This window comes from Bos indicus x Bos taurus, chromosome 9 (assembly GCF_003369695.1).
Source record: "Bos indicus x Bos taurus breed Angus x Brahman F1 hybrid chromosome 9, Bos_hybrid_MaternalHap_v2.0, whole genome shotgun sequence".
Taxonomy (NCBI): Eukaryota; Metazoa; Chordata; class Mammalia; order Artiodactyla; family Bovidae; genus Bos; species Bos indicus x Bos taurus.
The window spans coordinates 60,499,396-60,516,605 of record NC_040084.1 but is presented as its reverse complement, the minus strand read 5'-3'; the positions used below and the strand labels follow the sequence as shown (position 1 = coordinate 60,516,605).

Below are 17,210 nucleotides of genomic sequence, written 5' to 3'. Positions count from 1 at the left end.
ATTTTGGGGGGATCTAAAATGATTGCAGATGGTGACTGCAGGCATGAAATTAAAAACGCTTGCTCCTTGGAAGAAAAGGTATTATCAACCTAGACAGCATATTAATAAGCAGAGACATTACTTTGCCAACAAAGGTCTGTCTAGTCAAAGCTATGGTTTTTCCAGTAGTCACATATGGGTGTGAGAGTTGGACTCGAAAGAAAGCTGAGCACCGAAGAAATGATGCTTCTGAACTGTGGTGTTGGACAAGACTCTTGAGAGTCCCTTGAACAGCAAGGAGATCCAACCAGACTATCCTAAAGGCAATCAGTCTTGAACATTCATTGGAAGGACTGAGGCTGAAGCTGAAACTCCAATACTTTGGCCACCTGATGCGAAGAACTGACTCACTAGAAACGACCCTGATGCTGGGAAGATTGAAGGTGGAAGGAGAAGGGGATGACAGAGGATGAGATGATTGGATGGCATCACTGACTTGATGGATATGAGTTTGAGCAAGCTCTAGGAGTTGGTGATGGAGAGGGAAGCCTGGTGTGCTGCAGCCCATGGGGTCACAAAGAGTCGGACACGACTAAGCGACCAAACTTAACTGAAGCTTTGAAAATGCGAAGGCTTATTAAAATATTTGCTAAGACATCGTTCCAGTCCTGAATCCAGAACATACATAATAACATGCTCCTTAAACACTGGAAAATAAGGCGCACATGTGAGAAAGAATACAAGGCAGCTCACTTTAAGAATGTGGACCACAGGGAGAACTACTTATCCAAGAGACAGTGAGTTTTATGTCCATGAGAGGCAGCAATGAAACGTCCAACTTTGCAAAAGCTTTTCTAGGTAAGGGCCAGAGACCAGCAAGTAAGCTAAATAACCCAACTTCCTTTCAAGAGGGAAGTAGAAATAGCACTACATACCTTTTTCTTGGAAATGTTCAATTTGCTTCCAATGACTTCTGCCATTTTCAGTTTGCTCGTCTGCTTAGAAAGCATTGCTGTGAAACAGTCCAGAGCCTATTAAAATAACCAAGGCAAATAGCAATTGACTTCTTAAATAATACATTAATGACAGAGCACTGCAGTCCAGGCCACAAAAGGAAGGAATATAAAATCTAGCAGGAACATTTCTGCAAGAAAGACTAAAAGGAGAGTACAAATAAGGTACCAACCCTAGACTTAAAGATGTTACCACAACAGAGACAAGACTCCAAAAATGTTAAGGCTTTATTATCAAAATATTGGTTAATTAGGAAAACACACACATGCAGCCCTGAGTTTGCAAATGTAAAATTCAGGCAAAAATAGCAATTAGCATTAATCCCTGGTTAGTAGTGTAGATTCTATAGTGGAAAATGATTCTCAGACAGTGGAGATAACACCAAAAGATTACTTCTGAGCTGTAAAGGGAAATTCTTGGTGTGCAATCAAGGAATACTGTCATTACCCTAACCCAGTACTTAGCCACTACTGAGAAGCCAAGATACATGTCTTCTGCTGTAATAAGAATTTATCTGCTGTTTGTCCCTAACTCCTACACAGCCTTTCAAAAATTCTGAATCACCAGGACTAAGGAGTATCTTCTGTTATTCACTAGAGTCCTCATGGGCCCTACTGGGTTTATTATACTAAGCAAGGTAACTCCAGATGAGCCCTTACTTAGTTTATCAGAGGAAATGGCCAGGCCAGAAAGACCAAGCACGAACAGGAGAATTGAAACTTCCATCCCCAACACTTGGAGAAGGTAGAGGGGCTGGTGGACAACACGATGTATGATGAAGGTGGCACTCCCTGCCTCCAAAGATGTGCCTGTGTTCAGATTCCTGAAGTCTTGCCCTATGCGTCTCTTTGACTGTTCCTGAATAATATTTTTAATAATAAAACTGTAGTCTGTACGGTAAGTACAGAGCTTCCAAAGAATTCTATGAGACAATCACTGTACCTGAGAAGTTTGTAGGAACCCCTGAATTTACAGCTGATTGGTCCTAAGTGTGGGTGGGCCTCCAATACTTGCGGCTGGAGTCCAAAGTGGGGTGGTCTTGTGGAGGACTGAGTCCCTGAACCTGTGTGGTCTACACTAACTCCAGGTAGTAAGTATCAGAACTGGACTGAATTGCAAGACACCACTTGGTGTCAAAACAGAGAAGCAGCAACCAGATAAAGCCAAAAGGTGAAACGTTCTGTAAAACAACTGGCCTGATCTCTTCAACAAGGTAGTATGGGGTTTTTATGAGGGGCTGGCGGGCATGGCTCTAATACAGTAAAAGAGTTCTTAATTCCATATGCATAGACAAAGATGTACAAGGAGATATACCAATGTATTAATAGTACAGGGGAATCTCTGAATGGGAGAATATTTTTTACCGTTTTCCCATATTTTCTCATTTTTACTTCTATATTAAAAAATGTTGTTGTTGTTTAGTCGCTAAGTAGTGTCCAATTCTTTTGTGACTTCATGGACTAAAGCCCAGCAGGCTCCTCTGTCCATGGGACTTCCCAGGCAAGAATACTAGAATGGACTGCCACTTCCTTCTCCAGGGAATCTTCCCGCCCCAGGATCGAACCCGTGTCTCCTGCACTGGCACGAAGATTCTTGACCACTGAGCCACCAGGGAAGCCCATATTAATAAAATACTTGTACACAAATGTTCACAGCAGCATTATTCACAACAGGTGAAAACAACCCAAATATCCATTAACGTATGAGTGAATAAACAAAATGTGGTATATCAATACAATGAAATGTTACTCAGCCATAACGAGAATGAAGTACTGATTCATGCTACAACATGGATTAACCAAGAGAATATGCTGAGTGAAAGAAGATAAAAGGGTCACCTAAAGTATGATTTCATTTATATGAAATGTCCAGAATAAGCAAATCTATAGACAGGAGGTAGATTAGTGATTGTCAGAGGCTGCAGAGAGAAGAAAAATAGGCATGATGGTTGATGGTTACAAGGTTTCTTTTTGAGGTGATGAAAATGTTCTAGAATTACTTAGTGGTGATGTGGCATAATTCTGTAAATACACTAAAATACACTCAATTGTACACCTTAAAAGAGTGAATTTTATGGGTTCACACACACACACACACACACACACACACACACACACTATAACATTCTAAAATAGAGACTAAAGAAGATCCTCCCCTTGCCAGTTTTATTTTAAAAGTACAGAACAAGATTATCTGTAGGAAGATGAAAAATGTAGGAGGATGGGAAGGAAATTTCACTGGACAGGAAGGAGATTAAAGGACTGATACACAGCACTTCAGGGTCTGGCTTGATTAAGTGTGTGCTCTGAATCAGGGTTCTTTCTACTCAAAGCAACTTCACCAGAGACACTGCTCACCAAAACAGGTCACTATCCTTTCCTCAATCCTAGCTGACAGACACGGTAACACTTTATAGTCAAAACGGGTCAATGTTTGAAGAGCCCAAAGATCTTCAGGCAGTACCACTTTTATTCTTAACCAGGTGGAAATACATCTCTGTTCTTATTGAATATGGCAGAGCTGTAATTCAACAGCGCTTCCCTCTTGCACAACACACTTTCCCCCCAGCCCAGCATACAAGAACAGACTTTAACCCACATACATTTCTCCGGACTAAAGTTAAAAAGGCCCTGCTGGGGCAAGTGGTGGGATCAGACAAATACAAATCTGTCAAACAGACTAAGAAATTATACATAGAAATTAATACTAAACATCTTAGAAACTCTTTTTGTTTTACAATAGTATTACCACCTGGGAGATTTTTCCCTTTCATTTAAGCTTTAATTTCAGCTTCTGTTTTACTCTATTTCAAACTAGACTTATTTGAAATTAGGGGTAACCCATTTCAACAGCCACAAAACATTTATCATGCTCACTTAGCTCTAAGACAACTTTAGTTCAGTTTTAACTAGCTAAGGATATACACAGTACCTACACCATAGAAAAACTTTCTGATAATAGTCAAGAGACAGAAAATAACAGTGGAAATTAGCAGCCTTGCAGAGCACGGAGAAAACAAGCAGGAAGACTATATCTTACCTCTTGAAAAATATTTAACGATGCTGATGAAGACAGACTGTCAAAGCTGTGGGCAATCCTATTACACCAATTAAGTAGATCCCTTTAAAAAAAAAAAGGTAAGAAATAAAAAAACACAGGTCAAAGATACCAAAGGTATCAGAGTTTACTTAGGTCTTGGAACGTCTGACCACAAAGACTCTCCCTTTTTCTGGCAACTGAATATAAACACTGTTAAGTCAGGAAAAAGTATAAGTGGATCCTTTTCTTACCTCTATCAGGAAGCAACCTATAATTCATTTCTCCCCCATCCATACCAGACAAGGTAGCAAGAGATAGGAGCAATTAACTCTCAGAGCAAACTTAAGGGGAGCTGCCCATTCCCAATTCTCACTTCTCAAAGAGCAAGTCAACCACTGCAAATGTAGCTCAAAGGAAGAAAGAGAATTTACTATATACAGCAAAACCCAAAAATCTTATTTAGGACCCCATTTGTCCCAAAAGGACATCCAGTGAAAAAACTATGTCAGTAGTTTTCCAACTTTTTCCACTATTTCCAACTTTTAGAGTTATTTGTTAAACCAATTATAATTCCTAGGGATGCAATATACAGCATAATAAGTATAATTAACACTGCTGTATGTTATACATGGGAGAAGGCTATGGCAACCCACTCCAGTGTTCTTGCCTGGAAAATCCCATGGACAGAGGAACCTGGCAGGCTGCAGTCCATGGGGTTGCTAGGAGTTGGACACGACTAAGAGACTTCACTTTCATGCATTGGAGAAGGAAATGGCAACCTACTCCAGTGTTCTTGCCTGGAGAATCCCAGGGACGGGGGAGCCTGGTGAGCTGCCATCTCTGGGGTTGCACAGAGTTGGACAGGACTGAAGCGACTTAGCAGCAGCAGCAGAATGTTATATGTGAAAAGTTGTTACATTATCACAAGAAAAAAACTGTTTTTTTACTATTTAACTTAGTATCAGTGAGATGATGGAGGTTCACTCAACTTGTAGTCATTATTTCATATGCATGTAATCATTATCCTATATGCCATAAACTTATACAGAGCTGTCAGTTACAGCTCAATAAAACTGTAAGAAGAAGAAAAAAGTTGTTTTTTAAAGCTAACATAATATTATCTTCATAAGCCTTCCCATACAGTAACTATAGATCTCAAACAGATCAGAGACTGAGAACGTCTAATTTCAAAATCAGACTTCTTGTAACCATTCAGTTTGAGCTGCTATGAACTTCTGAGAGAAGCAATTTTTAAAATAGCAACCCAAAAGCGTTTAGCCCAATACCTGAGAGACAATTCTCTTCCCTCAAGGCTTAGTCTCTTGTTTTCTTGTCTTGCTTCTGGAACCTCCCCTGGCGCCTGTTCCCCTCCAACAGAACTTTCACTCAGACAGTGATGCTTCTCTCCAATAAGCTGGAAATAAATATCAAGCAGGTGATCGGTTGCTGCTGATAAGCTGGGATATCTGTTTTGAAGAACCTGAGAGAGGAGGAAAAAAAGCAAAAAAAAAAAAAAAAATTAGCAGCAGACAAATGATTTGTAAAAGCACACCAAGAATGAATTTCTCTAGGAGATCTGTCATCTTGAGCAAGTGTAAAAACTTCCACCTTCACCCATTACCTCCAACCCCCAAAGACTATGACGTCCTCCTGCCCAGAACTGTTATCTGGCAACCTCACGACCTATCACACAGCTTTGGGTACAGAAGCTCAATGGGATAGACGTCTCAAACATGGGCATCCAAAGCCCATGCACTTCAAGTACTACGTACTCCAATTATTTTAAAGACAATTGTAGTACCATGATTAAGTCACTTCTCAGCCAAAAGCAAAAATGAAACAGTTTAGTGGGAAAGGAAACAAAAGTTGTTTTTAAAAGCAGAACACAGCAAAAGGAGCTAGTGTTAAAGTCCTGATAAAAAGTAGTTTTTATCAGACAGAAGAATTTAGAAAGCAAAAGATCTAGTCCAATTCACTTCAATAACTATTAAGAATTTTGTGCAGTATTGATACTTGGTGGCCATAATATTATAATATTTATGATATGGATTTGTTAAGTCTACTTGAGAAGAAAAATATCACATATGTATTAGAAATATTATTAGCTAATATATTTAAATTAGCTTAAGAAGTATACCATGATTCCAACTTATATTAATATATGAAATATCAACATATTTTATATATATTAAAGAGGTAAAGTCCACATATTTACAAAGATGAACTAAAATCTTTTAATAGTGTCACGAAGTATTAGAGGTCACAGATTTGAATTTCTTCATACCTTTTTGTTAAATTGGAAGATTTTACAAATTTTAATATTTCAAATGTATTAAAAATTAAGTAAAGATAGAAGTGAATAATAAAATCAACAAATTCATTTTATTTGCTACACATGTGGATCTTTCAAAGAGAGAATAAACATGTTCTGTGTATAGAAGGAACATTTTCAAAACTGACCATATTTATGGACTGTGGCTACCATAAACAAAATACATACTTCCATCACCCATAAAACAAAAAAAAGTTCCCTTGTAATCACACCCTTCCCCACCACCCCTGTCCCTGGAATCTTGAACCTGATTCCAATCAGTACAGTTTAGCTTTCAAACTTCTCATGTACATGGAATCATCCAGGATGTAGCACGTAGTTTGGTTTCTCTTACTCAGCATCGTGTTTTTGAAATTCACCCAAACATCACTGTATGTATCAGCAGTTCATTCTATTTTATTGCTGAGGAGTAATTCCATCATATGAACATGTATACTTATGATCATGGTGGGGGAAAAAAGCTATTTTTACTTGAAAAAAACTTAGGTTTAACACTTTAGTAGGGCTCGGTTATTTGGGGAAAAAGTTCTGAATAGTGATTTATATGTACCAACCAATTAGTCATTTTCTACCTCAGACAAAAAATATCTTTTGTTATTACCATAAATGTCAAAATGTAAACAGAATATCACATGATAAACTAATCTGACATAATATGCTTATCAGTATTTAAATGTTTGAAAACAAAATATTTAAAGAACTACAACAGCAAAAAAAAAAAAAAAAAAAAAAGAGGGGTATTATGTCAGAGCAATACAACAAACACATGGATTGTGAGGCATGGACTGGATGCCGGGGACACCAAAGCTGAGTAAGTTACTGGAGGAGCTTACAGTTGAGAGCAGCAAGAGAGGGAGAGAAAGATGTATAGACACACAAGTACACAACTGAGAGCTACAGTGAGATAAGAAACTCACAAGGCTACAGAGACACAAAAATCACACCATCAAGGCCAGGGTTCTTAGAAATTATATGAAGGCCGATCCAGTAATTTGTGCCCTCTGAAAACCCCTCTGTTAATAAATACTTAAACGCTAATAATAGATAAAATATTTGAAAGGGCTGTCTGGTGCCACTTATTTATGTAAAAATTTACACCAAGAAAGAGGAAGGTGACCCTGCCATGCCTGAATGTTCACTGACAACACTTTATTTGCTACTGTTCAAAGTGAAGTTCTGGGAGACAGAAAGCTGCCCAAGTGAGAAGGCAAATGCAGAGGAGAGAGGTTGGCAGCGTAGAGTGAGGCACACCGCTTAGGGGTTACAGAGAACCAGTGATATTACAAAGTGAACTGATGTATAAAGCCTTTAAACTAAGTCATCTCAGTTTCCATTAAGGTCCAGATGGAAATGCACATGCAGTTGTTAAGTGTGAAAGATACTAGTTACAATCAACTTAGTAAAAATAAAAAGATCCTTTGAGGACAACTGGGGAAATTCTAATGTGGTCTGAGAATGAAGTGCTACTGAGGAATAATAATTCATTTTATTGGCTATAATACTGATATTGTGGTTACATATGGAAATGCCCTTAAAGATGCATCAAAGTATTTAAGGGTGAAATTCTGCGAGGTTTGCTTTCAAATATATTAGCAAATAAAAAGTACTAGATGAAGTTAATATAGTAAAATGTTAGCACATTAACTGTTAAATTTAGAGTAGTGAGTATTTTCATGACTCACTGGGCTATTTCTCTTCTCTACATGTAAGTCTGAAACTTTTAAAATAGGAATTCTCTGGCGGCTCAGTGGTAAAGAATCTGCCTGCCACATGGGTTTGATCCCTGGGTTGGGAAGATCCCTTGAAAAAGAAAATGGCAACCCACTCCATGATTCTTGCCTGGGAAATCCCATGGACCTAGAAGAGACTAGTGGCTACATTCCATGGGGTTGCAAAAAGCTGAACACGACTTAGCAACTAAACAACAACAGAGCTGATTCACTTCTTTGTATAGTAGAAACTAACACAACACTGAAACTTGTAATATAAATGAAAAGTAAAAAAGAGAAGCACTGATACTTTCAAGTAATTGCATACCTCATTTAGTTCTGCCTTATCCATATTATCCAGGTGAATTTTGGTCCAGTATTTGTCTAGCAGAGTAGCATGACTATTTAGCGGTTGATACCAATTTCCTCCACAGCTCAACAGTCTGTATTACAAAATGAAAAGCAGAGTCACACAAATTTCTAAGTTTTAATCTTGAATTATGCCCCTGGTTATCCTTTGCTATACACTGTGTCACATCTGAAAAAAACTCACAATTCCTTCTGGTGTCAAGACACTATTATGCTAGGCTTACAGGGAGGATGACGATGAAATGCTGCCACTGACTCAGCTTTGACTATTTTCCTAAGGAGAGTAATAGGGCTTTAACCAAGTTATTTTCAAATTACTGCAAACAGTCCTATTAGGCATTTTGATCTTAAAAACATGTTTCTTTTCATTAAGATGTAACTTCAGGAAAAAGAAAACAAACCAAGACCCATAGCCCTAAAAATAAGTTCACTGCTTATTTACCAAAAGCTACAGTACCTAAAACTATTTAAAATACCCAGAAAGGAAGGAATATTCATTGAACACATATTCTGGGCAAGCCACAGGCTTACACTTAAGCCATTAATTTAATCCTCATAACAACTGCCCTGAGGGAACAGTGATCTTTTCCTCTAACTGCAAGCAAGAACCATAAGGAAGAGAAAGAAAAATGTCTCTTGCTCACTCAACTATGACTACAAATGGCAAAACCAAGAAATGAACTGAAGTTGGTGTGACATCCTTGTGTGATGTCTCAGGACTTTCCAGGAAAGAACTTCACTATCACTGTGAATAAAAACAGGTTTTACTAAAACTATCAGGGTCTAGCAAGGTGCTCCTTGAAGACCGGTTAGAGCAGCTCTGCATTCCGTCTGGGAGTGAATGTTCACAGAGGTGCAGTAAACACTAACATAATTACTAAACACAGTGTAGCACTGGTTTCCCTCTCGGGCATTTTAATATCTTGGAGAAATGAACAGGTAGTCAGGTAGGAGGAAATAAGCCACTGCCTTCACGTTATTTTAAAATGTAGATAAGGACATAAACATAAGTTTCTTTAGGTTTTATTCCTTTGTTGACGCTTATCTTCAATTTATTTATTTAAACTGCTTGACGTCTACATAGCTTCATTTGCGTCAGCACCACCATCATGGTTGGGCACGCCACCATGTGACAGGTCTTTAGTGCAAGTCATTTCACCTAAACTTTACAACTTACACCAAGTTGTAAAGCAGGCATTATTGGTTCCATCAGAATCAGCCAAGCAAGGTACATACAGATACAAAGAGTCAGTATCAGGATTCAAACCCAGGGCTATCTGACAACTGTCATTTCTGATTATGTTTGAAAATATGAAAACAATTTTTTTTTTAAGACTGGTTACTTATTTCTAAGTGAAAAAAACAAAACTTTTATTTTCTAAATTAATTATCTCCATGAAAAACAGTCAGGAATGAGAAGGTTGGATCTGTTCCAACTTTAAAGGCCCAGAGAACTCTATTCCTGGACTTGTGTACTCAGCACTCTAGCATGTGGACTCATGAGCAAGAGGCTCCATCGTGGAGACAAAAGGGTTAATAGGACATACCTCCTGGTTGCAAAGAACTGAAATCCAGGAGCCACCTTCACACAGTCACCTCGGCCAGGAATCAAGAGCTCTCCATTCTCCAAGAGAGGGATCAGCACAGAAACCTAAATCACAAAATTCCAGGGACAAAGCTATAAAGACAGAAGTAGCAAAAACACCCCACAAAACCAGCCATCTAACCAAATGACAAACGCACACTTAAAGGAAACCCTACTTCTCACAGCATAAACTGGGGTCACAGCAGGTGGGAATATTGGAGTCAACTACACTCCAGCAGAGCGACTTACTTGTTCAACATTCACTGGGTGCCTACTAACCAGAATCAAGCAAGACACTAGAACTCCAGACACGACTGAGGCATTACAGCCTAGCGTCTGATGGGAGGTAGCTGGCAAACTACCGCACAGCCTAACTGGTGTGACCCCAAGCGATGAACAAAACACCGTGTGAAGACAGACTGTCGATGAGTGTGGAGCAGATTAGAAGCAAGGCAGTGAAGCCACCCTAGAGGTAATGCCATTCACTGAGTCTTAAAGTTGAACAGAAATTAGTCCGGTTTGGTGGGAAAGGAATGGCACAATTACCCTAGGCAAAAATATTAAAATGAATAAAAACATACATGCCTACGAGTGCAGCCTGAGAAGATTCTGTGATGGTTAGGGCAGAATGTGCACGTGAAGTAGTGAAAAAATACTAGGCTTACGAGACAGAGGATAAAAGCCCTTCCGTGCTGAGCTAAGAAGCTGGAACTTTTTCATGACAGTGGTTGAGAGGATTTTATTCAGGAGAAAGAAACTTTATTTTACGTTTTAGAAAATGAACTGTACAACAATATGGAAGATAAACTGAAAGAAAGCCAGCCTGGATGGAAAGAAGTGAAAAAACATACCAGTCAGGTAACAAAGGCAAGATGGCAAGATAGATTAGATAGAGACAAAAACAAGAAGCCCTGTGCTAAGGCAGCACGCCAGAGGGGAACAGAGTAAGAGATAAGGAAAAAGCACTAAGCAGCATCAGACTGAGTGAGTGGGAGACGAGAGGAAGGAGAGAGCCAAGTTCTGGCTTGGCTATTACGTGGCAGGAAAGGTTGTTCTGTGAAAACAGCAGACAAGGTCCATTTTGAACATCCTAAACCTGTACCCACTAAGGAATCTAAGTAGAGATTTTCTGAGAAAAGTATGGACTAGACATATGGATGTAAGGGATGGGAGTTTAAGGACGAAGTTTTGAAAAACAAAGAACAAAGAGGGTTCTAAAATATCAACATAATTTTATTAAGCATCATTAATTCATACATGGCTAGGAGTAGAAAGGGAAAGTAATAGAGGGGCAACTCCAAGGTAACAATGAAACTTGAAACAAAAGACAACAATCCTGAATGAGATCTATAAAAGCTACCTTGAAATAGTAATGGGTTCACTACTAGCTGAGTTCTGGAAATAACAAAATAATAATCAAGGGGAAGGCGTATTTTTGAGTAAACACAACTTTACTATAATGGTAAGTTTAAACATAATCAACTGAATAAACATACCCTCTGGAATCAAATGTAGTAACAAAAGGGGAATGGAACACAAAATGGAACTCAAAGAATTTTCTGCTGTACTAGACATGACCCAAGTAATGACAAGTAAGAACAAGACAGAAAGCAACAGTTTGGTCTTGAATCTGGACTTGGTCATCAAAGAATGTACTTAGCAATGGGACAGGGACAGACGCCTATGCTTCATCATGACCTGAATGGAAAATCCCTTATGTTCATCTAACTTTTTTGGCTCAAATTCTATGATTCATAATCCTAATGACTTCTCAGGTATCCTGAGGTCTAAAAAAATTTGTCCAGGAAAGAGAGCATTAGAAAGGGCTAAGACTCAACAAATACTTTTAAGTTGGCCTTGTAATTTATAATTCAGTTCATTGTAAAGTCTCCTTGGTAGGAGTCATCCCTGGCTCTGGGCTTATCAAGAAAACTAAGTTCCAGCCCTATAAAACTTAGCATTAAAATCTTAGAACACAGTGGTAACACTAGGCCAATAACCCCATTACATCTTTACCTCAGACTCTAAAATATGCATGTGTCATAAGACACATATATTTATAGCCACCCTTTCCCCTTCATATCTCCCTAAACCCAAAGACCTTCCCCACCTCTCCTCCTCCCTCCTGCCTGTCTCCTCTTTCTCTAATCCAAGAGGGTAAGGTCCATATAGAGGTAGCTTTAAGGTTCACGTTAAAGAAAACTAAAACCAATCTTGGGAAAATCTGCCCACTGAAAGATTTTTTCATTTTGCAATACATTTTAGGGTGGGAGTTGGGTGGTGGTGGGGGGGATGTCATCGTTCACAGAATACAGAAGAAACATGGACTGCCTCCATAGCTAAATTTCATACACATAGAAAAGTGATCTTTTTAAAAAGTCAGAAATACACATCCAGTTTATTTTCCTTAATTGAACAAAGACAAGCAGGCACTTATAACATCATCTCTTCCTTCCTGTGTCCTCAGCTCACTGCTCTACAGACACCATGGCTGGGGAGTGGGCTTCAAAGTTCTCAATGTATCCGTAACATGCATAAGATGTTTCCCACCAAGCCTATTCTTAGAAAGCCTGTGATACTGATCACGTCTTCAACTAAAGGAGGAAAAAAAATATACTGCGAAACTGATCACACATTCAGCTATTAAAGGAAACACTACAAGCAGAATTTTACTGATTTTCTATCAAACAAGAGATCAGCCTGGTAATCCAAGAACTCAAATAGATTAGGTGGATAATCAACATACCATCTCTAATGAAATAACCTGTGTTGTTTAAATAAGGCCCCAGCATCACTATTAACACAATCTGAAGATGAGAAATTAGCGAGTTACTGTGGAGGTGACGTACCACATCCAAGGGCGCGTAGTCAATGTCCTCCAGGAGGATCCAGTGTCCCTTGGTGGCTGCCTGTGTCAAGGTCCCAGGCTGCCACACAAACTCCCCTGGGACGTCTGTGCAGCGATACATTCCCAACAGCATCTGCAGAAAGAAGATGAAGGACTTACTGAAACCACACCTGAAGTGCCAGTGCCACATCCTAAGATTAGTTCCATTAAACTTCTACAGGGTTATAATGGGCACCTGAGGTTTTACAGCAGGATCCCCTCTGTTAGGAGGAATACCAGTTAATTACAGTTTCTTAGCAAAAACAATATTTTAAAGCAAATATTCAAAGTATGTTCACCCACCCAAATCTGCCATTTCTTAGTTACCTTACTGTCAGTCTGATCTCCAAGTTGGACTTTGAGAAGTTGAGAGGGCTTCCTTCTACCTGTCATTGCAGCTAAATGTTCAACTAAGGAAGTTTTGCCACATCCAATTGGTCCTTCTAACAACACAGCATTCTGAGAAGCCACTGCCATAGCCAGGGTCTGAAGATTTTTGCACACAGAGTCAACCAGCACGTAAGACCTAAAGGTCAGCTCCTGTTCACGAGAAGAACTCCTACTACTCCCCTAAGGAGACAAGTGAGAAAAGGCACATCAAGAAGAGTCTTTCTACCAAAGGGCACAGGTTAATTTCTACAACAACTGACTTCTACATAAACCTCTGCCAATAAATTAGTAGTACAGGATCTACAATAACAACTATGTATCAAAAGTAAGGATCCAGCTTTTTCCCTTTCCTGTCTCTCATCCTAGGGAGAGGGGTGGAAACTTACTAACAAATATAAGAAAACCTCCCCCAAAGTTTAAGAAAGCAAAAAGTTGATACATAGTGAATGGGAGCAAATCTCATTTGTCATGACTGGATTTTCATTTTTCTTCCTCTTACCATATTCTAGGATTTCATGTCTAAAATCAAGAATGCACACAATACACTTATTAGACAATCATGGAAGTAAAGACACTAATTTTTTTCCAGGTACAATAAAGAATACCAGCGATTTATTTCTTTTTAATTTTATTGAAGTATAGTTGATTAACAATGTTGTGTTAATTTAGCTATACAGCAAAGTGATTCAACTATATATACATTCTTTTATTCTCTTTTCCATTATGGTTAATCACAGAATACTGAATAAAGTTCCCAGTACTATATATCCACTATATAGCCTGCATAACAGAAATACACACACATACACTAAACTACAGGCATACCTCAAAGATTTTGCAGGTTGAATTCCAAACCACAGCAATAAAACAAATATCATAATAAACCAAGTCACACAAAACTTGGTTTCCTAGTGCATATAAAAGTTATGTTTACACTAAACTCTAGTCCATTAGGTGTGCAATAGTTTTACGTCTAAAACACAATGAACATACCTTCATTTAAAAAAACATTTTATTGCTAAGAATGCTAACCATCATCTGAGACTTCACTGAATCGAAATCTTTGCAACAGTAGCAAAGATCATCAGTCACAGATCACCATAACACATATAATAGTAATTAAACAGTTTTAAATATTGAAAGAATTACCAAAATGTGACAGAGAAACATTGAGTGAGCAAATGCTATTGGGAAAATGGCACCAAGAGACTTGCTCAAGCCACAATCCTTCAGTTTGTAAAAAACAAAACAAACAAAAAACCATGCAACATTCATGAGAGCAATAAAGCAAGGCATGCCTATTTAAGGATATTTTTATATTATGATAATAATTATATATTGTTATATATAATACATTATAATAAATTATAATAATTTAATTAATATTTAATTAAGAAATAACGTGGTATCTGGGAGTTGCTTCAAAAAAATACGGTGTGAGGAGTGTTCAGAAATATAAATGCAACATAACTGACCATGAATTCATAATTACTGAAGCTGAATGTTATGTGAATTTATTATGCTACTATTTCTACTCTGGAATATGTTTAACATTTTCCATAACAAAAAGTAAAATAATCATCATAATCATAACACACCCAATATGTTTAATGGGTAATATCAGTTTTATAAAATGAAAAGTTCTGGAGCTTGTTTGTGCAACAATGTAAATATACTCCACAATACTGAGGAGTACACTTAAAAATTTAAAAGATGGTGAAGATTACATTCATTTTACCACAACTTTTAAAAAACTTAATAATAATCTACCTACTAACACAGAAAAAAGGATGTCTTGGAAGAGTGCAATGATTATGAACTTTTAAGAAATGGTAACTTCTCAAACAGAGCTTGTCCCCTAAAGATATGTGAGGACAAAATGAGATTCGGGGCTGGAAGCTGCTGAACTTTTTGCGGAGCTGTTACTCTCAGCAACTAGCAGGCTGGGCTGTAGCTCCAGGCTGTACTTCCGCCCCAGTGCTCTGCCACTGCCATCCACCATCAAGCCCACCCCAACCCGAATCCTTCCCTGTGTTAAAGTGCTAATGCTCCAAACCTAACCTATGTTGTTGTTGTTTGTTGTTCACTCACTAAGTCACATCCTGACTCTGCGACTCCATGGACTGCAGCACACCAGGCCTCCCTGTCCTTCACTATCTCCTGGAGTTTGCACAAACTCCTGTTCACTGAGTCAGTGATGCCATCCAACCATCTCATCCCCTGTCTACATTAGGAGAGTGGTTAAAGAGGGGTGGGGAAGTCTTCCTGACCACAGGGAAATACCAGGGGCTTCGGAAATACTGCTGTCTCAGTGCTGGCAACAGATATATCTAGTTTATGAATTATCATGCAGCTGTACACTCAAGATGTGCACTTTTTCTATTTTATACTAATCCTTTTCATTGTACTTCCCAGGTACAAATTGATGGTCAAGCAATGACCCAGAACTTGTTCCAGGGAGAAAACCAGGTAGATCTGATGAACTGACTAAAGACTGCTGGGGAAAAACAGAGTGGCCTTTCCAAAGTATCGTATGGAGCCACTTTCTTGGAAAGGTCATTTACTATGGCAGGGGACAAGTTCACTGCAGATGCAGGCCTCCCACACCAGAGGCAGAGAATATTCTGACAGAAAGAGGCTGCTGGCAATAATACCTGGGCCAAGCCCTATCTCTGCCAAAGGGCAGCCCAAGGGCCCTGGGCAAGCCACTCTGCCTTGTGCTAAGAAGCTTCATTGGTGTCTGACTCTTTGCCACCCTATGGACCATAGCCCACCAGGTTCCTTTGTCCATTGGAATTCTCCATGCAAGAAAACTAGAGTGAGTTGCCATACACTTCTCCAGGGGCTCTTCCCCACCCAAGGATCAAACCCACGTCTTAAGTCTCATGCATTGGCAGGTGGGTTCTTTACCACTATCGCCACCTGAGAAGCCCCATTCTGCCTTAGTTTTACATAAATATGGCATTATGGTGTGTGCCACTCAACTTCAAACAGCTGCTGAAGCAAGTAAACAAGTCATATATGGAGGAGTTTTGCTCAAGTTAAGAGCCTGATGTACAGGCATCATCATGATTTCTAATTCCACACTAAACAGGGAAAATGGGACTATCAGAGAGGAGGGTCCTGGGTGAATTCTCTACTCTCTCCCTGAATACTTCTCTAAGTGGAACAGTAATTTGGCAAACTCAATTTTGCTCACACATAAAACCCAAAGCCCAGCCAAGGAAAAATACACACTCAGTGTTTAGGTGGAAGAGGGCAAACCTACCACTGACGTCAACGTACCCGCTCTTCGGGGGCTGGCAGTTGCCCAGGCAACACCACACCACAGACAGCAGTGACCCTGGAGGAGAGGTCTGCCGAAACAAGGTGTCCTGTTGAGTACTGCAGCTCCTTGTCCTTCCGCCAAAGGGGTGTGTCTGGATTGGCCAATACCAAGGCCTTCTCCAAGTCCTGCAGCTGGGCCTCCTCAAGTAACCTGAGGGAACGAGGAGCTCATCAATGGCTCTAATGCCTAGTAAAGCCACGCTGACATCTCTAGGAATGCTCTTGCTTACCTTAACCTGAAATGGATCAGTTCTTCACTATTAAAAATCTTCTTAAGGAATGATAACTTGTGCTCTTCATTCATACAGGTGACCAAAGCAAGACAATTGGCTGTGTACCTGGAGAAAACCAAAGTATATAAACTCAGGATCTGCAGCGGAGTCTAAAGAATAAAGAAAATTTACTAGCCAAATGAACACCCAAAAAGGAAATCTTATGGAATTTAACACAGGGAAGGGTAGAAATCACAAATTGGGCACAGTGAATTCACTTGATGGAACATAAGAACAATGGAATTCCACTCATATCATCTGATTTCCCTCTGAAATGACACATGAAAGGGAGCAAAAACCCCAAAGG

General features: G+C 39.2%; 1 protein-coding gene across 1 annotated transcript in view; it reads right to left on the bottom strand.

Moving 5' to 3' along the window:
- The window catches only part of MDN1 (midasin AAA ATPase 1), a 140,187-nt gene that overhangs the window by 106,322 nt on the left and 16,655 nt on the right, over positions 1–17,210 (bottom strand). Inside the window, exons 4-12 of the mRNA XM_027551397.1 lie at positions 16,862–16,969; positions 16,590–16,782; positions 13,242–13,484; positions 12,877–13,008; positions 9,990–10,093; positions 8,402–8,516; positions 5,319–5,512; positions 4,033–4,114; positions 915–1,010 (exon numbers count right to left, since the gene is read on the bottom strand). Coding sequence (XP_027407198.1) covers positions 915–1,010; positions 4,033–4,114; positions 5,319–5,512; positions 8,402–8,516; positions 9,990–10,093; positions 12,877–13,008; positions 13,242–13,484; positions 16,590–16,782; positions 16,862–16,969 — 1,267 coding nt within the window. The remainder of the gene's footprint in view (positions 1–914; positions 1,011–4,032; positions 4,115–5,318; positions 5,513–8,401; positions 8,517–9,989; positions 10,094–12,876; positions 13,009–13,241; positions 13,485–16,589; positions 16,783–16,861; positions 16,970–17,210) is intronic.